We start from the raw sequence: 22,841 nt of genomic DNA, 5'->3' as shown, positions 1-22,841 counted from the left end.
CTCTATCACCACTGTGTATGTGATGTTGAGACATGTGAAGCTCTATCACCACTGTGGATGTGATGTGGAGACATGTGAAGCTCTATCACCACTGTGGATGTGATGTGGAGACATGTGACGCTCTATCACCACTGTGGATGTGATGTGGAGACATGTGAAGCTCTATCACCACTATGGATGTGATGTGGGGACATGTGAAGCTCTATCACCACTGTGGATGTGATGTGGGGACATGTGACGCTCTATCACCACTGTGGATGTGATGTGGGGACATGTGACACTCTATCACCACTGTGGATGTGATGTGGAGACATGTGATGCTCTATCACCACTGTGGATGTGATGTGGGGACATGTGACGGCTCTATCACCACTGTGGATGTGATGTGGAGACATGTGATGCTCTATCACCACTGTGGATGTGATTTGGGGACATGTGACGGCTCTATCACCACTGTGGATGTGATGTGGAGACATGTGAAGCTCTATCACCACTGTGGATGTGATGTGGGGACATGTGACACCCTATCACCACTGTGGATGTGATGTGGGGACATGTGACACCCTATCCCCACTGTGGATGTGATGTGGAGACATGTGAAGCTCTGTCACCACTGTGAATGTGATGTGGAGACATGTGAAGCTCTATCACCACTGTGGATGTGATGTGGGGACATGTAAAGCTCTATCACCACTGTGGATGTGATGTGGAGACATGTGAAGCTCTATCACCACTGTGGATGTGATGTGGGGACATGTGAAGTTCTATCACCACTGTGGATGTGATGTGGAGACATGTGACGCTCTATCACCACTGTGGATGTGATGTGGAGACATGTGACGCTCTATCACCACTGTGGATGTGATGTGGAGACATGTGACGCTCTATCACCACTGTGGATGTGATGTGGAGACATGTGAAGCTCTATCACCACTGTGGATGTGATTTGGAGACATGTGAAGCTCTGTCACCACTGTGAATGTGATGTGGAGACATGTGAAGCTCTATCACCACTGTGGATGTGATGTGGGGACATGTAAAGCTCTACCACCACTGTGGATGTGATGTGGAGACATGTGAAGCTCTATCACCACTGTGGATATGATGTGGAGACATGTGAAGCTCTATCACCACTGTGGATGTGATGTGGAGACATGTGAAGCTCTATCACCACTGTGGATGTGATGTGGAGACATGTGAAGCTCTATCACCACTGTGGATGTGATGATGAGACATGTGAAGCTCTATCACCACTGTGGATGTGATGTGAGGACATGTGAAGATGTGAAGCTCTATCACCACTGTGGATGTGATGTGGGGACATGTGACACCCTATCACCACTGTTGATGTGATGTGGAGACATGTGAAGCTCTATCACCACTGTGGATGTGATGTGGGGACATGTGACACCCTATCACCACTGTGGATGTGATATGGAGACATGTGAAGCTCTATCACCACTGTGGATGTGATGTGGAGACATGTGAAGCTCTATCACCACTGTGGATGTGATATGGAGACATGTGAAGCTCTATCACCACTGTGGATGTGATGTGGGGACATGTGAAGCTCTATCACCAGTGTGGATGTGATGTGGAGACATGTGAAGCTCTATCACCACTGTGGATGTGATGTGGGGACATGTGAAGCTCTATCACCACTGTGGATGTGATGTGGAGACATGTGAAGCTCTATCACCACTGTGGATGTGATGTGGGGACATGTGAAGGTCTATCACCACTGTGGATGTGATATGGAGACATGTGAAGCTCTATCACCACTGTGGATGTGATGTGGGGACATGTGACGCTCTATCACCACTGTGGATGTGATGTGGGGACATGTGACACCCTATCACCACTGTGGATGTGATGTGGGGACATGTGAAGCTCTATCACCACTGTGGATGTGATGTGCAGACATGTGATGCTCTATCACCACTGTGGATGTGATGTGGGGACATGTGACGCTCTATCACCACTGTGGATGTGATATGGAGACATGTGAAGCTCTATCACCACTGTGGATGTGATATGGAGACATGTGAAGCTCTATCACCACTGTGGATGTGATGTGGGGACATGTGAAGCTCTATCACCACTGTGGATGTGATGTGGAGACATGTGAAGCTCTATCACCACTGTGGATGTGATGTGGGGACATGTGAAGCTCTATCACCACTGTGGATGTGATGTGGAGACATGTGAAGCTCTATCACCACTGTGGATGTGATGTGGGGACATGTGAAGGTCTATCACCACTGTGGATGTGATGTGGAGACATGTGAAGCTCTATCACCACTGTGGATGTGATGTGCAGACATGTGACGTTCTATCACCACTGTGGATGTGATGTGGGGACATGTGACGCTCTATCACCACTGTGGATGTGATGTGGGGACATGTGAAGCTCTATCACCACTGTGGATGTGATGTGGGGACATGTGAAGCTCTATCACCACTGTGGATGTGATGTGGGGACATGTGAATCTCTATCACCACTGTGGATGTGATATGGAGACATGTGAAGCTCTATCACCACTGTGGATGTGATGTGGGGACATGTGACGCTCTATCACCACTGTGGATGTGATGTGGGGACATGTGACACCCTATCACCACTGTGGATGTGATGTGGGGACATGTGAAGCTCTATCACCACTGTGGATGTGATGTGGGGACATGTGACGCTCTATCACCACTGTGTATGTGATGTGGAGACATGTGACGCTCTATCACCACTGTGGATGTGATGTGGAGACATGTGACGCTCTATCACCACTGTGGATGTGATGTGGAGACATGTGAAGCTCTATCACCAAAGTGGATGTGATTTGGAGACATGTGAAGCTCTGTCACCACTGTGAATGTGATGTGGAGACATGTGAAGCTCTATCACCACTGTGGATGTGATGTGGGGACATGTAAAGCTCTACCACCACTGTGGATGTGATGTGGAGACATGTGAAGCTCTATCACCACTGTGGATATGATGTGGAGACATGTGAAGCTCTATCACCACTGTGGATGTGATGTGGAGACATGTGAAGCTCTATCACCACTGTGGATGTGATGTGGAGACATGTGAAGCTCTATCACCACTGTGGATGTGATGATGAGACATGTGACGCTCTATCACCACTGTGGATGTGATGTGGAGACATGTGACGCTCTATCACCACTGTGGATGTGATGTGGAGACATGTGAAGCTCTATCACCACTGTGGATGTGATTTGGAGACATGTGAAGCTCTGTCACCACTGTGAATGTGATGTGGAGACATGTGAAGCTCTATCACCACTGTGGATGTGATGATGAGACATGTGAAGCTCTATCACCACTGTGGATGTGATGTGAGGACATGTGAAGATGTGAAGCTCTATCACCACTGTGGATGTGATGTGGGGACATGTGACACCCTATCACCACTGTTGATGTGATGTGGAGACATGTGAAGCTCTATCACCACTGTGGATGTGATGTGGGGACATGTGACACCCTATCACCACTGTGGATGTGATATGGAGACATGTGAAGCTCTATCACCACTGTGGATGTGATGTGGAGACATGTGAAGCTCTATCACCACTGTGGATGTGATGTGGAGACATGTGAAGCTCTATCACCACTGTGGATGTGATATGGAGACATGTGAAGCTCTATCACCACTGTGGATGTGATGTGGGGAGATGTGAAGCTCTATCACCACTGTGGATGTGATGTGGAGACATGTGAAGCTCTATCACCACTGTGGATGTGATGTGGGGACATGTGAAGCTCTATCACCACTGTGGATGTGATGTGGAGACATGTGAAGCTCTATCACCACTGTGGATGTGATGTGGGGACATGTGAAGGTCTATCACCACTGTGGATGTGATATGGAGACATGTGAAGCTCTATCACCACTGTGGATGTGATGTGGGGACATGTGACACCCTATCACCACTGTGGATGTGATGTGGGGACATGTGAAGCTCTATCACCACTGTGGATGTGATGTGCAGACATGTGATGCTCTATCACCACTGTGGATGTGATGTGGGGACATGTGACGCTCTATCACCACTGTGTATGTGATGTGGAGACATGTGAAGCTCTATCACCACTGTGGATGTGATATGGAGACATGTGAAGCTCTATCACCACTGTGGATGTGATATGGAGACATGTGGAGCTCTATCACCACTGTGGATGTGATGTGGGGACATGTGAAGCTCTATCACCACTGTGGATGTGATGTGGAGACATGTGAAGCTCTATCACCACTGTGGATGTGATGTGGGGACATGTGAAGCTCTATCACCACTGTGGATGTGATGTGGAGACATGTGAAGCTCTATCACCACTGTGGATGTGATGTGGGGACATGTGAAGGTCTATCACCACTGTGGATGTGATGTGGAGACATGTGAAGCTCTATCACCACTGTGGATGTGATGTGCAGACATGTGACGTTCTATCACCACTGTGGATGTGATGTGGGGACATGTGACGCTCTATCACCACTGTGGATGTGATGTGGGGACATGTGAAGCTCTATCACCACTGTGGATGTGATGTGGGGACATGTGAAGCTCTATCACCACTGTGGATGTGATGTGGGGACATGTGAAGCTCTATCACCACTGTGGATGTGATATGGAGACATGTGAAGCTCTATCACCACTGTGGATGTGATGTGGGGACATGTGACGCTCTATCACCACTGTGGATGTGATGTGGGGACATGTGACACCCTATCACCACTGTGGATGTGATGTGGGGACATGTGAAGCTCTATCACCACTGTGGATGTGATGTGCAGACATGTGATGCTCTATCACCACTGTGGATGTGATGTGGGGACATGTGACGCTCTATCACCACTGTGTATGTGATGTGGAGACATGTGAAGCTCTATCACCACTGTGGATGTGATATGGAGACATGTGAAGCTCTATCACCACTGTGGATGTGATGTGGGGACATGTGACGCTCTATCACCACTGTGGATGTGATGTGGAGACATGTGAAGCTCTATCACCACTGTGGATGTGATGTGGAGACATGTGAAGCTCTATCACCACTGTGGATGTGATGTGGAGACATATGAAGCTCTATCACCACTGTGGATGTGATATGGAGACATGTGAAGCTCTATCACCACTGTGGATGTGATGTGGGGACATGTGATGCTCTATCACCACTGTGGATGTGATGTGGAGACATGTGAAGCTCTATCACCACTGTGGATGTGATATGGAGACATGTGAAGCTCTATCACCACTGTGGATGTGATGTGGAGACATGTGAAGCTCTATCACCACTGTGGATGTGATATGGAGACATGTGATGCTCTATCACCACTGTGGATGTGATGTGGGGACATGTGAAGCTCTATCACCACTGTGGATGTGATGTGCAGACATGTGACATTCTATCACCACTGTGGATGTGATGTGGAGACATGTGAAGCTCTATCACCACTGTGGATGTGATATGGAGACATGTGATGCTCTATCACCACTGTGGATGTGATGTGGGGACATGTGACACCCTATCACCACTGTGGATGTCATGTGGGGACATGTGAAGCTCTATCACCACTGTGGATGTGATGTGCAGACATGTGATGCTCTATCACCACTGTGGATGTGATGTGGGGACATGTGAAGCTCTATCACCACTGTGGATGTGATGTGGGGACATGTGAAGCTCTATCACCACTGTGGATGTGATGTGCAGACATGTGACGCCCTATCACCACTGTGGATGTGATGTGGGAACATGTGAAGCTCTATCACCACTGTGGATGTGATGTGGAGACATGTGATGCTCTATCACCACTGTGGATGTGATGTGGGGACATGTGAAGCTCTATCACCACTGTGGATGTGATATGGAGACATGTGAAGCTCTATCACCACTGTGGATGTGATGTGCAGACATGTGACGCCCTATCACCACTGTGGATGTGATGTGGGAACATGTGAAGCTCTATCACCACTGTGGATGTGATGTGGGGACATGTGAAGCTCTATCACCACTGTGGATGTGATGTGGGGACATGTGACGCCCTATCACCACTGTGGATGTGATGTGGAGACATGTGAAGCTCTATCACCACTGTGGATGTGATGTGGAGACATGTGAAGCTCTATCACCACTGTGGATGTGATGTGGGGACATGTGAAGCTCTATCACCACTGTGGATGTGATGTGCAGACATGTGACGCCCTATCACCACTGTGGATGTGATGTGGGAACATGTGAAGCTCTATCACCACTGTGGATGTGATGTGGGGACATGTGAAGCTCTATCACCACTGTGGATGTGATGTGGGGACATGTGAAGCTCTATCACCACTGTGGATGTGATATGGAGACATGTGAAGCTCTATCACCACTGTGGATGTGATGTGGGGACATGTGAAGCTCTATCACCACTGTGGATGTGATGTGCAGACATGTGACGCCCTATCACAACTGTGGATGTGATGTGGATGGAGTTCCCTGACCCGAGATATCCAAAATGAGCCCAACATGGTGTTAAACTAGAAAAAAAGGGGGGTCATCTACATCTAGCAAGCAGACATGGCCACATATTACAGGGTGGTCAAATGCAATGACATGCGTGACTTGCAGCACCTGTAGATAGGGGAACTGGTGGGGATCTTGCTTCAAGTCCCTTTGGTAACGTTGTAGAAAGGGTAAAGAAAGATCCAAAGAGATTCCCATCTTCTCCATGCCCAATATCAGACTCTAGGCATTTAAGTAACTGTTTTAATTTATATTTCATAAATCAATAGTACACATAAAAATAAGTAACTTTGTAATACATCTAATCAGAGAAAAAAAAATTATCTTCCTGAATTGATTTTAGTTTCAGTTCATTGGTAGAATCTGTATTTTCCCAATACATAGATAGGAGGTGACACTCCGTTTGTGTCTGCCATCAGCTTCTCCCTCCAAAGAATCTTTAAAACACAGACGTTCTTCTGGACGCTCTCCACAGAAGTTTTAGAGCACCAACTGGCATCTCCTATCTCAGTAACAGGAAAATCTGTGTTCAACTGGGGACAGATTTTACCCATGAACTGACAATTTTTGAGAATGATCAATCCGTTCAGGGGAAAGAAGCAAATGTCTCTAATAAAATGTACGGTTGTACATTTCTTATTTTTTCATGTACTATTGATTTATGACAAAGAAAAAGTGAAGCGACAGCTACTCTTAAATTTAGAATTTTTGCAATTCCTTACTTTATTATTGGGATTGTTCTATTTAGATTTGTGCACCATAGATTATGGTGATTATTTTCTTAAAGTGAATGAATAAAGATACTTTTTTTGATTCAACAATTAGTGTTGTAATATTCAACTGGCTCCCCTGAGCTGTCAATGATCATTTAACTGCATTACTAATATATCCCAAAAGGTGGCACTCTTGTATTAAATCACCAAGGTTTTTCTTTTTTGTCTTTTATGCACCTGGTACGGCTTTCCAATGAATAGGCTATAACACAGGTCAACAAAAAAAAATTTTTTTTCTGGTGTCCAAAATATTTTAATGAATTTGGGGTATTTTTGGGGTGCTGATTCTGAATATGCTATCAGTTTTGCCAGATTGGCTCAAGTTTTTGAGATTTTTGGTATCTTATTTATAGCACTTGTTGGTAAATGCGACGCATCATCTCATTAATTTCTTTGGATTAGTACTTGAACTGAGCAGTTCTCAATATAGTTTTGTGTTAATTAGTGTTCTAAAAGTTTGTTCATAGCTTGATTTTTGCACTAACTTTATGTTGTTGTCTGTTTTCCAGTGAAAAGCATGAACTCATCAAGAAGAAGTTGTCTTAACGATCCAGACTCATTCTGTTACATTTGTGGTGAATACACACTTCATCATCATCAGGTGGGGGAAGGTCAGGTAACATGGTAACCACAGGTACAGGCACATCTTCACAATGAGGGACAGGCCTTCTTGCAGATTCCATGTTAGGTTACTCCCATTTTCGTTTCTTATGCTTATTGAATCCTTGCACTTGCACTGCACAGAAATAACAGTCATCATGATGATTTTTTTGCTCTCTCCACACCATTGGAACACCAAATTTGAAGCTTTTTCTTTGTCCTTTGCTCCATTTTCGTAATAATTCGATACATGCTTTGCACACTATGTGTGGTGCCCAAAACTTGTCTTGGTCCCCAAGCATAACCCCAAAATAGGCAAAATACACTTTTTTTACGAAGTCTGTTATGTTTCTTCTATGTTTTGGCAGTGTGTATTCACCACAAATGTAACAGAATGAGTCTGGATCGTTAAGACAACTTCTTCTTGATGAGTTCATGCTTTTCACTGGAAAACAGACAACAACATAAAGTTAGTGCAAAAATCAAGCTATGAACAAACTTTTAGAACACTAATTAACACAAAACTATATTGAGAACTGCTCAGTTCAAGTACTAATCCAAAGAAATTAATGAGATGATGCGTCGCATTTACCAACAAGTGCTATAAATAAGATACCAAAAATCTCAAAAACTTGAGCCAATCTGGCAAAACTGATGACATATTCAGAATCAGCACCCCAAAGTTACCCTAAATTCGATGAAATATCTTTGGCACCAAAAATGCTGTTGACCAGTGAATCTAAATTATAGCATATTGGGATTAGGTTTACTAAATGGATTTGAATATTCATACATGCATATACCTAATTGATGGAATATTGATATCTAAAACCAGGAAAAATAAGTTTAAAAAAAAATTAAAAAGGAATTTAAAAAAATTAAAAATAAAAAAAAGTAAGAGAAGGCTGATCCTCCACTTTGAGCAGAAACTTAAAATATGGATGAAAAAAAAAAAACAACCTTTGACTATATATTAGCAATATGTGACCATTAGATAAATAGTGGAAATTATCATGCTAAAAATAAAATATAGAAAATCCTACAGGATAAACGAAATCTCGTGTACATTAATAGACATCAGTTTATAAAAGTTGTGTCTAAGCTGGGAAACATCAGAGTTTTGCCTGTGAGATCATCACCATTTCTAACATGAACAGATTATTAATAGTTTATTTTGCAGGAAACCTTCATGATGCAACAGGACTGACATAGTTCCACTGGGAGTTGCCTCCAGGCTGCCAGGCAGTGATCGGATATATTCTGGAAGTCCAGCGATTTCAGAAACACTGGCAAAGTCCGTACCACTTTGTATCATGTAGTACAGGACACCAGTGAGTGCCAAGACCTGTGCAGTTTCTTCAGGTGTAGGTGTGTGTGTGCGTATATATATATTTTTATTATATATATATATATATATATATATATATATATATATATATATATATATATATTACACACACACACACTAGATGGTGGCCCGATTCGAACGCATCGGGTATTATAGAATATGTATTTGTGTATGTATATAGCAGCCACATAGCATATAGCACAGGCCATGTAGTTTATAGGAGCCATGTAGTATATAGCAGACAAATACTAAGTGGCCTGTGCTATATACTATGTGGCTGCTATATACATACATATTGTAGAATACCCGATGCGTTAATACAGGCCACGCAATATATAACAGTGGCCACGCAGTATATAACACAGCCACATACTATATAACACAGCCCACGCAGTATATAGCAGCCACGCAGTATATAACACAGGCGACGTAGTATACAACACAGGCCACGCAGTATATAACACTGGCCACGTGATATATAGCACAGCCCACGCAGTATATAGCACCCACACAGTATATAACAGGCGACTCAGGCACGTAGTATATAACACTGCCCACGCAGTATATAACAGTGGCCACGTAATATATAGCACAGCCCACGCAGTACATAACACAGCCCACATAGTATATAACACTGCCTATGTAGTACAAAGCAGCCACGCGGTATCTAACACAGCCCACGTAGTATATAACAGCCACGTAGTATATAACACTGCCCACATAGTATATAGCACAGCCCACGGAGTATAGAACACAGCCCACATAATATATAACACTTCCTATGTAGTGTATAGCGGCTACGCGGTATCTAACACAGCCCACGTAGCATACAGTAGTGTGGGCACCATATACCTGTAAAAAAAATAATTAAAATAAAAAATAGTTATATACTCACCCCATGGGATCCAGCGAAGCTCCGGCGACACGCGAGCGGCTGCTGCCATCTTCCGTTCCCAGGATGCATTGCGAAATTACCCAGATGACTTAGCGGTATCACGAGGCCACTAAGTCTTCTGGGTAATTTCGCAACGCATCACCGGGAACGGAAGATGGCGGCAGGTGCGAGCGCATCGTCGGACGACGGAGGGTAAGAATAGCAGGTTTTTTGTTTTTTTTATTATTTTTAACATTAGATCTTTTTACTATTGATGCAGCATAGGCAGCATCAATAGTAGAAAGTTGGGGACACACAGGGTTAATAGCAGCGGTTACGGAGTGCGTTACCCGTGGCATAACGCCGGCATTAACCACCCTGTGTGAGCGGTGGCTGGAGGGGAGTATGCGGGCGCTGGGCACTGACTGCGGGAAGTAAGGAGCGGCCATTTTCTTCCGGCCTGTGCCCGTCGCTGATTGGTCGTGGCTGTTTTGCCGCGACCAATCAGCGACTTGGATTTCCATGACAGACAGAGGCCGCGACCAATGAATATCCGTGACAGAAAGACAGACAAAGACTGAAGTGACCCTTAGACAATTATATAGTAGATATACACACACTTTTTTTGTTTTATTAATATTTTTTAAAGGAATAAAATATTATCTTTCACTTCAGTAACATTGCACCAAACTATTGTTTTATCCATATGCAAATTAGCTTAGGAAGTGCATTGGTAGGCTCTTATTAATGTCTCCCTGCCAGCGCCACCCATTGCTTCTTGATTAATATTGGAGAGTAGAGGTGACGACTTAGGGTACCGTCACACAGTGGCACTTTGATCGCTAGGACTGCAGGATCCGTGACGTTCCAGCGATATCGTTACGATCTCGCTGTGTCTGACACGCTACTGCGATCAGGGACCCCGCTGAGAATCGTACGTCGTAGCAGATCGTCTGAAACTTTATTTCGTCGCTGGATCTCCCGCTGACATCGCTGAATCGGCGTGTGTGACGCCGATTCAGCGATGTCTTCACTGGTAACCAGGGTAAACATCGGGTTACTAAGCGCAGGGCCGCGCTTAGTAACCCGATGTTTACCCTGGTTACCAGCGTAAACGTAAAAAAACCAAACACTACATACTTACCTTCAGCTGTCTGTCCCCGGCGCTGTGCTTCTCTGCACTCCTCCTGCATCCTGTGTCAGCGCCGGCCAGCCGGAAAGCAGAGCGGTGACGTCACCGCTCTGCTTTCCGGCTGACCGGCGCTGACAGTGCAGAGGAAAGCACAGCGCCGGAGGACAGACACCGGAATGTAAGTATGTAATGTTTTTTTTTTTTTTTACGTTTACGCTGGTAACCAGGGTAAACATCGGGTTACTAAGCGCGGCCCTGCGCTTAGTAACCTGATGTTTACCCTGGTTACCCGGGGACCTCGGGATCGTTGGTCGCTGGAGAGCTGTCTGTGTGACAGCTCTCCAGCGACCTAACAGCGACGCTGCAGCGATCGACATCGTTGTTGTATCGTTGCAGCGTCGTTTCAGTGTGACGGTACCCTTAGAGTAGAGCCTCTATCTCTACCTAGGGCAGCACCGGTGGGGATAAGCTAAGAGGAGCCAAGGACTACAAGTGCACAGCTATGGCCACGAGTGCACTTGCAAGCCCAAATCTGCATATAAATAATATATGCTTTTCTGTGCAAAAGAGGCAGCAGGTAGCGGCAAAATAGGTAGACTATGGAAATGTTTTAGACTGCCCTATCCTGCACTACATCTTCTAGCATAGGGCAAATGTTTTTGACAGATTCTCTTTACGCCAATCTTAAATAATATTTATCTAATCTAATCCAGTCTAATCAGGAATTTGAAAGGCAGAATCAGGGGACTGAAGTTACATCATCTAGAAGTCTAAGGCTATGTGCACGTCAGGATTTCTGGCAGAAATTTTCCTGACAAAAACCTGACATTTCTGCCAGAAATCCGCATTCGTTTTTTCCGCGATATTACCGCGATTTTGATGCATTTTTTGTGCGTTTTTTCCCAAATGCATAGAATTGCGGGGAAAAACGCAGAAAATCCGCAAAAATAATGAACATGCTCATTTTTTTTTACCGCGATGCGTTTTTTTCGCGGAAAAAAACGCATCCATGTGCACAAAACATGCAGAATGGATTCTAAATGATAGAATGCATAATGTATGCGTTTTTAATGAGTTTTTATAGCGTTTTTAGCGCGAAAAAACGCGGGAAAAAACACGAAAAAACCTGTACGTGTGCACATAGCCTAAGGCTATGTGCACACGTCAGGATTTCTGGCAGAAATGTTCCTGACAAAAACCTGACATTTCTGCCAGAAATCCGCATGCGTTTTTTTTTCGTGGTTTTTCATGCGTTTTTGACGCGTTTTTTGTGCGTTTTTTCCCAAATGCATAGAATAGCGGGAAAAACGCAGAAAATCCACAAAATTAATGAACATGCTGCTTTGTTTACCGCGCTGCGTTTTTTTCGCGGAAAAAAACGCATCATGTGCACAAAAATTGCAGAATGCATTCTAAATGATAGGATGCATATGTCTGCAGTTTCTAATGCGGTTTTATCGCGTTTTTATCGCGAAAAAACCTGAACATGTGCACATACCCTTAGTGTGGCTAGAATGACAAAAAATAATGGCGCGGGGCTATGTTTCATGACTGGACCACTTTTTCAATAAAAATCTTAATGCTACAATATAAAACAGTAAAATCTTAACTATGTGCCAATGGTGTACGTTCTGCATTGTGACCTCTTTTATAAATATTCCACAATGGAAACCTTTTCTTCCATATAGAGAATTTCTATTCTAGGAAACCTTTTTTGCGGTAGGTTTGTACATCACTGCACATCACAAAAACAAATAAAAGTTAGAATAGCATACATGCATATCTTACCAAATATAGCAGGAAAGTGTGTAGACCTGTTCCAAGTCCCACAGAGGACAGAATGCCTAAGCCTACCCAGTAGGCACACCATAAAAACTTCTTTTCAACATACTGTACATACTGTAAGAGAAAGACATTCATAATTACTTCATCAATTTCATCACACACTGACTGCTATCCTTTTTGTTTTGGGCCTAGTGTCAGGGCAGTGTAGTCAGAGTCGGTGTCCATTTTGGTGGAGTGTGAGTCGGTCTAAAATGACTCCTAAAATATATAATACACTGGGTACAGTAGCACAATGCAGGATTTGCTGTAAAGGTTTTCATAAGAATTTGGGAAAGTTATGAAATGTCTATAAATGTCTGTTCTGTTCCTGATCTAAGGGTCTCGGCTTTTAGTTGATATGAATCTGTGCTGCACTCTATGCACATGCTCAGTAGTGAGGCAGTGCTGGGGAGTTGGAGTTAGAAAAATTGAGGAGTCGGGTTTGTCCTACCGAGATACTTGCTTTCTTTATTAAACTTTTCTTTCATTCATTCATTAAACACTTAAAATAATAAACTGACTTAAGTCTAAAAATTATCATGTAAAATTCCACGGATGTTACAGAGGTTGTGTAGCGTGTTTAATTTCTGCTTTGGGAGCTGAGATATAACGCTGTAAACCAGGAGGGATAGTTGAGGGAAACCTAGAACGTCCAACAGGTATCACACACATATGTACTATTCTAATTACCGTATATACTCGAGTATAAGCCGAGATTTTCAGCCCAAATTTTTGTGCTGAAAGTGCCCCTCTCGGCTTATACTCGAGTCAAGGTGGGTGGCAGGGTCGGCGGGTGAGGGCGCTGAAGCATACTTACCTAGTCCCAGCGATCCTGACGCTTACTCTGCCCGTCCCACGGTCTTCTGTGCTGCAGCTGATAGAGAAAGAGGCTGCGGCACCGAAGACCAGCTGTGACAGGCAGAGGGAGCGTCAGGATCGCTGAGACCAGGTAAGTATGTAATATTCACCTGTCCGCGTTCCAGCCGCCGGGCACCGCTCCATCTTCCCGGCGCCTCCATCTTCCCAGCGTCTGCGCTCTGACTGTTCAGGTCAGAGGGCGCGATGACACATATAGTGTGCGCGGCGCCCTCTGCCTGATCAGTCAGAGCAGAGAGAGACGCCGGGAAGATGGAGGCGCCGGGACCGGACGCCGGAAGCTGCAAGCAAAAGAGGTGAGTATGTGTTTTTTTTTTTTTATTGCAGCAGCAGCGGCGGCACAGATTTATGTGGAGCATCTATGGGGCACAATGAACGGTGCAGAGCACTGTATGGGGCACAATGAACGGTGCAGAGCACTGTATGGGGCACAATGAACGGTGCAGAGCACTGTATGGGGCACAATGAACGGTGCAGAGCACTGTATGGGGCACAATGAACGGTGCAGAGCACTGTATGGGGCACAATGAACGGTGCAGAGCACTGTATGGGGCACAATGAACGGTGCAGAGCACTGTATGGGGCACAATGAACGGTGCAGAGCACTGTATGGGGCACAATGAACGGTGCAGAGCACTGTATGGGGCACAATGAACTGTGCAGAGCACTGTATGGGGCACAATGAACGGTGCAGAGCATTGCATATGGGGCACAGATATGGGGCAATAATGAACGGTGCAGAGCACAGTATGGGGCACAGCTATGGGACAAAATGAACGGTGCAGAGCATTGTATATGGGGCACAGATATGGGGCAATAATGAACGGTGCCGAGCACAGTATGGAGCACAGCTATGGGACAAAATGAACGGTGCAGAGCACTATATGGGGCACAGATATGGGGCAATAATGAACGGTGCAGAGCACTATATGGGGCACAGATATGGGACAAAATGAACGGTGCAGAGCACTATATGGCACAGCTATGGGACAAAATGAACGGTGCAGAGCACTGTATGGGGCACAGCTATGGGGAAATAATGAACGGCGCAGAGCACTATATGGGGCACAGCTATGGGGAAATATGAACGGTGCAGAGCACTATATGGCACAGCTATGGGGAAATAATGATCTATTTTTATTTTTGAAATTCACCGGTAAATGCTGCATTTCCACCCTAGGCTTATACTCGAGTCAATAAGTTTTCCCAGTTTTTGTGACAAAATTAGGGGGGTCGGCTTATACTCGGGTCGGCTTATACTCGAGTATATACGGTAATAGGTCACATGCGCTATACCTGCCAAAGGCTGCCTAAGCAACTGCACTGTCCTGCGTGTTACAGCATCTTTCAACATCTGATGCAGGAATAAGCCAATGTACAACCTTCTAAAAAAGTCGATAACTACTGGCTATGATTTCCAATGGTTACGTAACATTGTGGCATGTAAAACTTTTGGCACCCCTGGTCAAAATTGCTGTTATTGAGAACAGATAAGTAAATTAAAGATGAAATGATCTCTAAAAGGCCTAAAGCTGAAGATGACACATTTCCTTTGTATTTTAGGCAAAAAAAATATATATTATCATTTTTTACATTTTAAAAATTACAAAAACAGAAATGGGCCGATGCAAAACTTTTGAAAGTATCACAGCCTGTAAACGCCTTTTGTAGCCAGACAAGAGTCCTTCAATTCCTGTTTGAGGGATTTTCATCCATTCTTCCTTGGAAAATTCCTCCAGTTCTGCGAGATTCCCAGGTCATCTTGCATGCACTGCTATTCTGAGTTCTAGCTACAGATTTTCAATGAGGTTAAGGACGAAGATGAGGGGACAATGTACACCAGGCTTATACTCGAGTCAATAAGTTTTCCCAGTTATTTGTGGTAAAATTAGGTTCCCCGGCTTATACTCGGGTCGGCTTATACTTGAGTATATACGGTATGTATAATAAGGAAGTAAAACCATTACTAATTCGACCTTCATAATGTTTTCATGTATTCGGGCATTTTGGTTTAAATGGTAAAAATGTACAATCCTACTCAATGTTTACAACTAATGAAAACTTTCAAACTATATATAAAGAAAACATTTAATATGAAGATTGAAAAAAAAAAAATCACATAAAATATGTAGAATCATAAATAAATATGATACTATAACCAGAGGCACAGACAGGACTTTAGTGACTAATGGAGAACATACCTGTTGATGTGCTCCTTCAATATAATACGCTACTGTAAGAGATGAAAGGAGGAGCAATAGTGAGCCCACCATCCCACGACGGTGCCATAATCTATGGGACAGAGTTAAATCATGTAAAATTACTTTTCTTTATACCACAAAACAAAGCAACTTTAAACAAATGACCAAGAAGTATTATAAAATAATTCAAGGTTATCTGCCAGAAACCAGCAATGGGACGCCTGCCTCCTTAGGTAAGTACTTTTATGTTGTGGTATATATTGATGGGAATTTGTACCTGTTAATATATACATTTTTGTAAACTTGACTATATGGCTATATTACTAAAAATGAAATACATTTGTAATTTATCTTGATTTAAAAAAAATATTCTTTCCATAACAATCTACACGGCGCCTTGGTCTATTTGTACATGACTCCCCCTTCCTTCTCCGCAATCCAACTGATCTGGAACTGTGGAAAAAAGTGACATGGACGTTGTATGGTATTCGTCCACTGTAAACAAATCAGCCAATTCTTAGAAGTGGTATCCTAAGAAGTAGAAAATTGTGTGAGACACGAAAGTGGAAAAGTTTATGGTCATCCTCTGTAAAAAGTAAAGATGACTTAGCAATATGAAAACAACAGCAGTTGTACCGTAGATGTGCACAGGGGGAGCAAGAAAAGGGCTGCACCTAAAGCTGTACCTTTCTCTAGACCCCTACCACTCTCAGTGTCCACCGTACCACTGAAAATCTGACGTTAAATCCTACAGTGGATCCCTAGGATGCCTCACTCTTCCCACCACCAGCTAGCAATCACTTTGTAAAATAACCCATCTTTCGGACTTCTGATTATATCGTCTATCACAGTCGTCACCAGGAGGTCCTACCCACAGCCCTTGTACACAGACATCTCATTAAAAGAAAACTTCAAATGGTGATTATACAAGAAGCACGGAGCAGATTTTTTCATCAAATATATCAATTTAAATCAGTAAAAGGCCGGGGTCACACTTGCGTTTGCAATGCAAGAAACTTGCACTCTCATCAATACCCGGCACTGCCGGCGGCGGTTTGGAACGCTCTGGTCCTGAGTGCCGGCGGCAGTGCCGGGTATTGATGTGAGAAACTCGTCAAAGTTTCTCGCATTGCACTCCCAAGTATGACCCTGGCCTAACAGCACCATTATGGCCATGTCTTGACATTGTTACATAGAGCAGCCAGGTTCCCTTTAAATGCAGATTATGGGTAAGTGCAAACTGAATATTTTTGAGGAGGTTTTGAAGAGTTTCTGCCCCATAAACTCCTTAAAAGATTCAGTGTGAACAAACCCCAACATCAGGGTTGCGTAGGTGACATGAAGTAGCATTCAACAGGTGTTTTATATTAAAAGACGAGATTTTACAGATAAAAATGTTAAATTAAACATTTGGCAATTTGCTGGACTATAATAGAAATGACTGACTAACTTTAACTAAAACACTACATAGTACTCAGTAACAAGACACCTAATGTTGGAAAATAAGTCAGGAAATCACTTACAAATTTCACATTACCCAATTGACCTTTAGAAAACAAACAAACCTGAAACCGTGAGTCTTATTTTTATAAGTTTGTGCTGCTTAAAATGCAATATCGTATTGAATTACAGATCACTTCCACCAAGTCATTCTACACATCAGCAGGGTTGCCAACTGTCCAGAAAATGGTTTTTATTTCTTTGTCCACGATTTATATGAAGGCAGATTGTAATAATCATAACCATTTTACAGTTTACAGTGAATGCTGCCAAGGTGGTCATATCAGAATTGTGGGCTGTTGTCATTTGCTAGTTGTTCCATAAAAACGTAATTTCTTGAGATTTTGTCTTGCGTCTTATGATGTATACAAATCTATTCTTCAATAAATATGGAGTTTATAAAGAATAATGGACTTTTCTAACTTAAAATCTGAATGGCAAAAATGATGGTTGTCTGGGATTTTGCCGAAGTTGTACAGAAAAAGAAAAAAGAATGTATAACAGGTATGATCCTTGAACCACCAAATCACTGCTGACTAATGTAGAGAATAGCATAAAACAGGGATTTTTGTGTTACTCACCGTAAAATCCTTTTCTTAAGGTCGTTCATTGGGGGACACAGGACTGTGGGTGTATGCTACTGCCGCCAGGAGGCTGACACTAAGTAGATATAAAAAAAAAAAAGTTAGCTCCTCCTCCATAGTATACACCTTGCCACTGGCCCTGACAGCTCCAGTTTGGTGCACAAGCAGTAGGAGATAGAGAAAACAAAACAGCATTAGAGCAAAGACAACATGTCTAGAATAATACTACAGTCTGAACAACCCCATAGACAAATAAAATGAATAGGGAGGGAGCTGTGTCCCCCAATGAACGACTCGGAGAAAAGGATTTTACGGTGAGTAACACAAAAATCCCTGTTTCTCCATCGTCTCATTGGGGGACACAGGACTGTGGGATGTCCCAAAGCAGTCCCAGGGTGGGAAGAAGACTCACTGGAAGAAAACCCCTAGGCACTTACCGCCTATAGGTGTGATACCGCAGCCTGAAGAATTTTCCTTCCCAAACTTGCATCAGCAGAGGCCTGAGTGTGGATATTATAATGTTTAGAGAAAGTGTGCAGGCTGGACCAAGTGGCCGCTTTGCAAACCTGCTCTGCTGAAGCTTGGTGCCGAAGCGCCCAGGAAGCCCCTACCGCCCGAGTAGAGTGTGCCCTGATCCCAGCCGGGATGGCTGCACCCTTGATACGGTAGGCCTCCTGAATAGTGGTTCTTATCCATCTGGCTAAGGTCGATCTAGAGGCTGCGAGTCCCTTTTTATGACCCGCAGGAAGAACGAACAGAACATCCGTCTTTCGAAAGGAAGCGGTCCGAGAAACGTATCTTCTCAGAGCTCTCACCAAATCTAGAGTATGGAGAGCTTTTTCCACCCGGTGTGTAGGCGCAGGACAAAAAGAACGCAAGACAATGTCCTCATTAATGTGGAATGAGGAGACTACTTTTGGCAAAAAGGAAGGTGCTGGTCTCAGCACCACCTTATCCTGATGAAATTGTAGAAACGGCGCCTGACAGGACAAGGCCGCTAATTCCGATACCCGCCTAATGGATGTTATAGCTACCAGAAACAAAACCTTCCAAGAAAGGTACCTTAAAGGAATATCTTGGAGGGGCTCAAATGGAGGTTCCTGAAGAGCACTCAAGACCAAATTAAGGTCCCAAGCTTCTATCGGAGCTTTGTAAGGAGGGACTATATGAGAGACTCCCTGCAAAAAAGTTTTTACTTGCAGATTGGTAGCGATCCAGCGCTGGAAAAGAACCGATAAGGCGGATATTTGCCTCCTAAGGGTACTTGGAGCGAGACCTGAGTCTAGACCAGATTGGAGAAAAGCTAGGACATTAGGAATGGAAAACCGAAGAGGAGGAAGACCCTTCTTCCTGCACCATGAGAGAAAGACTTTCCAGGTGTGGTGGTAAATGCGTGCTGAAGCTGTCTTTCGAGCATTAACCATAGTTGAGGCTACTTTCTGAGAAAAACCGGCCTGGGTCAGAATCCAAGATTCAACGGCCAAGCCGTCAAACGCAGGGCCTCTAAGTTCTGGTGGAATATCGGCCCCTGCGACAGAAGATCTGGCTGCATTGGTAGCTGCCAAGGAACCCCGACGATCAGCTGAACTAGGTCTGCGTACCATGACCTCCGAGGCCAATCTGGGGCGACTAGAATTGTCGGAACTCCCTCTAACTTGATCTTCCTGACGACCTTTGGAAGCAGCGCCAGAGGGGGAAACAGATATGGAAGACGAAATTGGTTCCAAGATAGGACTAGTGCGTCTACGGCAATTGCTCCTGGATCTCGAAACCGTGCAACAAACCTGGGTACTTTGGTATTCGACCCGGTGGCCATTAGATCCACATCCGGGATTCCCCAGCGTAGACATATCTGCCGAAAAACATCGGGGTGAAGAGACCATTCCCCGGGCGCAAGACCCTGTCGGCTCCGAAAGTCCGCTACCCAGTTCTCCTTGCCCGGGATGTAAACTGCCGAGATCACAGAGTGATTGTTCTCGGCCCAGCGGAGGACTTGTCCTACCTCGCGCATGGCTGATCTGCTGCGAGTGCCCCCCTGATGATTTACGTAGGCCACGGCCGTGGCATTGTCCGATTGGATCCGCACCGGGCGACCCGCCAGAAGATGGTGAAAGTGCTGCAAAGCCAGCCAAATTGCCCTTATCTCCAACAGATTGATTGGAAGGGTTGATTCCCTTGGGGACCAACGACCCTGAGACGTGTGCTGGAGAAACACTGCTCCCCAACCGAGAAGGCTGGCGTCCGTAGTGACTACCAGCCAATGAACTGGAGGAAAGGCTTTCCCCTGAAGTAGGGAGGAACTCCTCATCCACCATATCAGGGATTGCCTGACCCCAGGAGCCAGACGACACCTGAGGTTGAGAGACAAAGGACTCCTGTCCCAGGCTGACAGAAGTGCCTGTTGGAGTGGACGAAGATGGAATTGGGCGAATGGAACCGCTTCTATAGCTGCTACCATCCTGCCCAAGACCTTCATGCAGAACCGGATTGAATGGAAACTCGGCTGCCGAAGAATTTTTACCTCCTGCCGGAGACAAAGCACCTTGTCCTGGGGTAAAATAGTTAGCCCCCGAGAGGTGTCGAAGATCATCCCTAAAAAAGAGATCTTCCGAGATGGTACTAGAGATGACTTCTTTAAATTGACCAGCCACCCTAGACGAGCTAGGGTGTCCAAAGAGATGTTGACGTTGTCCCTGCATGCCTGAAAAGTTGGTCCTTTGACTAAGAGATCGTCTAAGTAAGGCAGAATGACTATGCCTCGAGAGTGCAGGATTGACACCACTGTTGCCATCACCTTCGTGAACACCCTGGGAGCAGTGGCGAGCCCGAAAGGTAATGCAGTGAATTGGAAGTGTCGCTCGCCTATGGAAAACCGTAGAAATTTTTGATGAGGAGGAAATATAGGAACGTGCAGATAGGCGTCTTGAATATCTATGGAAGCCAGGAATTCTCCCCTTTCCATAGCCGCAATGACCGAGCGGAGAGATTCCATACGGAAGCGACGAGTGCTGATGAATTTGTTTAGACACTTTAGGTCCAGAATGGGTCTCACGGTCCCATTCTTTTTGGGAACCGTAAACAGATTTGAATAAAACCCCTTGAACCTTTCTTCCTTTGGAACAGGGACAATGACCCCGTTGGACTGAAGAGACTCGACTGCTCTGAATAAAGCTCTTAGATGGGTTTTTGAACTGGGAGACAGGAAAACTCTATTTTGTACCCTGAAACCACCAGGTCTCTTACCCATCTGTCGTGAACAACTGACAGCCAGGACTGATGGAACAGTAGTAGGCGACCGCCTACTCTGTTGGAAGCGACGAGAGGCTGCCTCCAGTCATTTAGCCGAAGATCGAGGATATCTAGATCCCCTAGATCTTGACGGTTGATACCGCATTCTTGCCAATGGATTGGCCCTATAGGAGACCTGGTGCTCCCGGTCTTGGACAAGCCGACTTGGGGAACCTGCGCTTGGTGCCGCAGACCACCGGGAGTTACGAAAGGATTTAAATCTTGCTTGAAATTGGCGACGAAAAGGTTGCTTAACCTTTTGAGGAAGGAAATTGCTTTTACCTCCCGTGGTGTCAGATATAAGCTGATCCAATTTTTCGCCAAAAAGACGGACACCTTGATAAGGAAGGGATGTAAGGGACTTTTTTGAAGTAGAGTCCGCCCGCCAATTTCTTAGCCATACGGCCCTTCTGATAGCAATAGCATTTGCCGCAGCCAATGCTGAACAATTTGCCGCATCCAAGGATGCATTAATCAGATAATTTCCTGCTAAAGATATCTGATTTGACATCTCTATCACCTCTACAGGAAACCCCTTATCCTGAAGAGCCTTGGTTACAGACTCTGACCAAGCTATCATAGCTTTGGCAACCCATGTGGCCGCAAAAGACGGTGCGAGGGCTGACCCTGAAGCCTCAAACACCGACCGAGCTAGACTCTCTAGGAGTCGATCAGTCGGATCCTTAATAGACGACCCATTAGGAAGAGACAGCAACGTACTAGAGGCCAAACGGGACACGGGAGGATCCACTGAAGGGGATTCTGCCCACTTTTTACAAAGCTCTGGAGCGAACGGATACCTTGCACCTAGGGCCTTCTGGCCTAAGAAACGTTTATCCGGTCGCTCTGTGACGTTGGACTAAATCCTCAAACTCAGGATGAGTAGAAAACACTTTATGAGGTTGCTTGAATTTCTTAAAGGACACCTTATGACCAGAAGGTAAGATGGCCACATCCTCTACTCCCAAAGTCTGGTTAACGGCCTCAATGAGACTGTCAACAGATTCCTGATAACCAGGAGCTTCTAAATCAAAAGACCCCTCTGAGTCATAGTCCGAACCGTGCTCACTCAATTCCGCGGGAGATCGAGAGACGGGATTCAAAGATGCTGATGCACCTGACGGACCGGGAGACTCTGTGTGGGATCGTTTCCCCTGTATCTGCCTAGAGGGAGTACGGCCCCTGCAGGCCGGAGGATCCTGAAAATCGGAGGATCTTTGCAAAACAGGCGGATGAATGTCCCTGACAGGGGCTTGAAGGGACTCAACCGCCTTTGTTAGAGACGCCATAGACTGCGTTAATGATATGACCCACTCAG

General features: G+C 44.9%; 1 protein-coding gene across 1 annotated transcript in view; it reads right to left on the bottom strand.

The window, feature by feature from the left end:
- VMP1 (vacuole membrane protein 1) overlaps window positions 1-22,841 on the bottom strand; it is a 247,704-nt gene that overhangs the window by 174,959 nt on the left and 49,904 nt on the right. The window contains exons 5-6 of the mRNA XM_069757189.1: window positions 16,152-16,242; window positions 13,039-13,149 (exon numbers count right to left, since the gene is read on the bottom strand). Of these exons, the coding sequence (XP_069613290.1) occupies window positions 13,039-13,149; window positions 16,152-16,242 (202 nt within the window). The remainder of the gene's footprint in view (window positions 1-13,038; window positions 13,150-16,151; window positions 16,243-22,841) is intronic.

The sequence above is a fragment of the Ranitomeya imitator genome, chromosome 3 (genome assembly GCF_032444005.1).
Source record: "Ranitomeya imitator isolate aRanImi1 chromosome 3, aRanImi1.pri, whole genome shotgun sequence".
Taxonomy (NCBI): Eukaryota; Metazoa; Chordata; class Amphibia; order Anura; family Dendrobatidae; genus Ranitomeya; species Ranitomeya imitator.
Note: the sequence above shows the minus strand (reverse complement) of the source record. Positions and strands in the feature narration are given on the sequence as shown.